Source organism: Nicrophorus vespilloides, unplaced genomic scaffold, assembly GCF_001412225.1.
Source record: "Nicrophorus vespilloides isolate i.1.1-1 unplaced genomic scaffold, Nicve_v1.0, whole genome shotgun sequence".
NCBI lineage: Eukaryota > Metazoa > Arthropoda > Insecta > Coleoptera > Silphidae > Nicrophorus > Nicrophorus vespilloides.
Genome location: NW_017097123.1, coordinates 1,042 through 2,706, shown reverse-complemented (window position 1 = coordinate 2,706; position 1,665 = coordinate 1,042). Strand labels below are relative to the sequence as shown.

The window sequence follows — 1,665 nt, the reverse complement described above, 5'->3', positions numbered from 1 at the left end:
GAGGTTTTGAATATTCATGAAACTGTGTCAGTTTCGGCGTTGTTTGTTTCAATTATTTATTCAGCTCCTGTGTAAGTACAAAGTTAGTGTTAAATTGGGATGCAAAAATAATGCAAGTGGCTGAGGCAACGGCGGTTATTAAGGTTTTATTGAAGCATTAACCCGGCGCATCCGCCCGTAAATGTATACACGTATAACCAAACCACATCCACAGCCGCCCATGCGAGGATGACGATGATGGTACATTGTCGTCACATAGTTTTCTTTACTCTTCTCTTTATACGTACTTTTTTTTTGTATTTTTTTTTCCGTGCTTGTTTGCCTTTATTTATTTTTTTTGCATGGGAAAACACGACGGATCGATAAGTTTTAGGCCGGTTGGCTTGTGCATCCGCGTGTGTACACAATCCTGTCGATAATTCAATGTAATTCGGTTGGCTTGTCCTTGGTGCAGGACCGACATGTGCGGAGACGACAGGAGCTGCGGTCTCCTGGGGATGGCGAAGCTCGCAGGCATTTGCGATCCCGATAACCAGGCGGTCATATGCCAGGACAACGGTCTGCGGTTGGGCTTCACCATCGTCCACCAGATCGGACACGCGTAAGTGAACAAATTACACTAATTACATGAAAACCCCGGGGATGCCTTTTTCACAACCCTCACTCCCTCACTCCATTCCACGAATTGCCGCCGTCCGTTGCGTCCAATTTGCTTCCTCTCCACTTTTTTTCTCTCTCTCACACACACTCTACAACCCCCGAAAAACCATGCTCGACGTCGTTCGCGCGGAATTTAATTCAATTCCACAAGTGCAACGTGGCAATTCGTGCGTTAATTCTACCACCATTTCATCCATCCCTCTCTTCTCATTCACTCATCCAATATCGTTGATTTTTTTTGTTGTTGTTGTTGTTGTTGCTCTAGTTTGGGAATGCTTCACGATATTGATGATCGGAACGAGACGTCCATCATGGATCCGTACATCTCGCCGAAGATGAACCACTGGAGTCCGTGCAGCCGTCGCTCGTTTGCGAATTTTATTAAGTAAGTTTCACTGGGTTTTCACCCTCCCAATATCCGTCCGGAGTCCGGATAGTTCCAGTAAAGTGTCCCAGTTTAGTTCAGGTCTCGGTGCATGCCTGTACGATCCGCCGACGGATCACAGCTTCGTCCTGATGGACGCCTTGCCCGGGGTCATGTACGACGCCGACTACCAATGCAGGGAACTGTTCGGACCCAACGCCGGCCTGTGCATGACCGGACTCGTAAGTACTTTGCGAACATTCCCAATCATACCTAACCCCCAACCCTTACCAACAAGCAGAAAAACGTGCATGAAAATAGGAATTTTCGTATAAATACACCTGCTTCAAATCCAATTTTGTTAACTAATCCAATCAGTTCAATAAGTCTAATAAGAAATTTACGAAACGTCAATGTTACGTCAAAAATAGGCAAACGTCAAATTGATTTCCAATCTCATCAAACAAACAGAAAAATGCATGCCAATACAAATAACTTTTCCACTTTTGTTTTTTTTTATGTAACTATTCCATTTTTGTTCATTTTATGTAAATACATCTTCTTCGATTCCAATTTTGTTAAGTAATGGAAACAATCCAATAAGTCTAATTGACAGAATATCAACTTTCAAAATTTAGACT

General features: G+C 43.4%; 1 protein-coding gene across 1 annotated transcript; it reads left to right on the top strand.

The window, feature by feature from the left end:
• Nucleotides 1-381: 381 nt before the first annotated feature.
• On the top strand, nt 382-1,266 carry LOC108559038 (A disintegrin and metalloproteinase with thrombospondin motifs 4-like; the record flags this gene model as incomplete). Its single annotated transcript, XM_017916167.1, has 3 exons — nt 382-601; nt 926-1,045; nt 1,122-1,266. Coding segments are annotated over exons 1-3 (405 nt in total), but the record flags the coding sequence as incomplete, so codon positions are not given.
• Between the last annotated feature and the right edge of the window lie 399 nt (nt 1,267-1,665).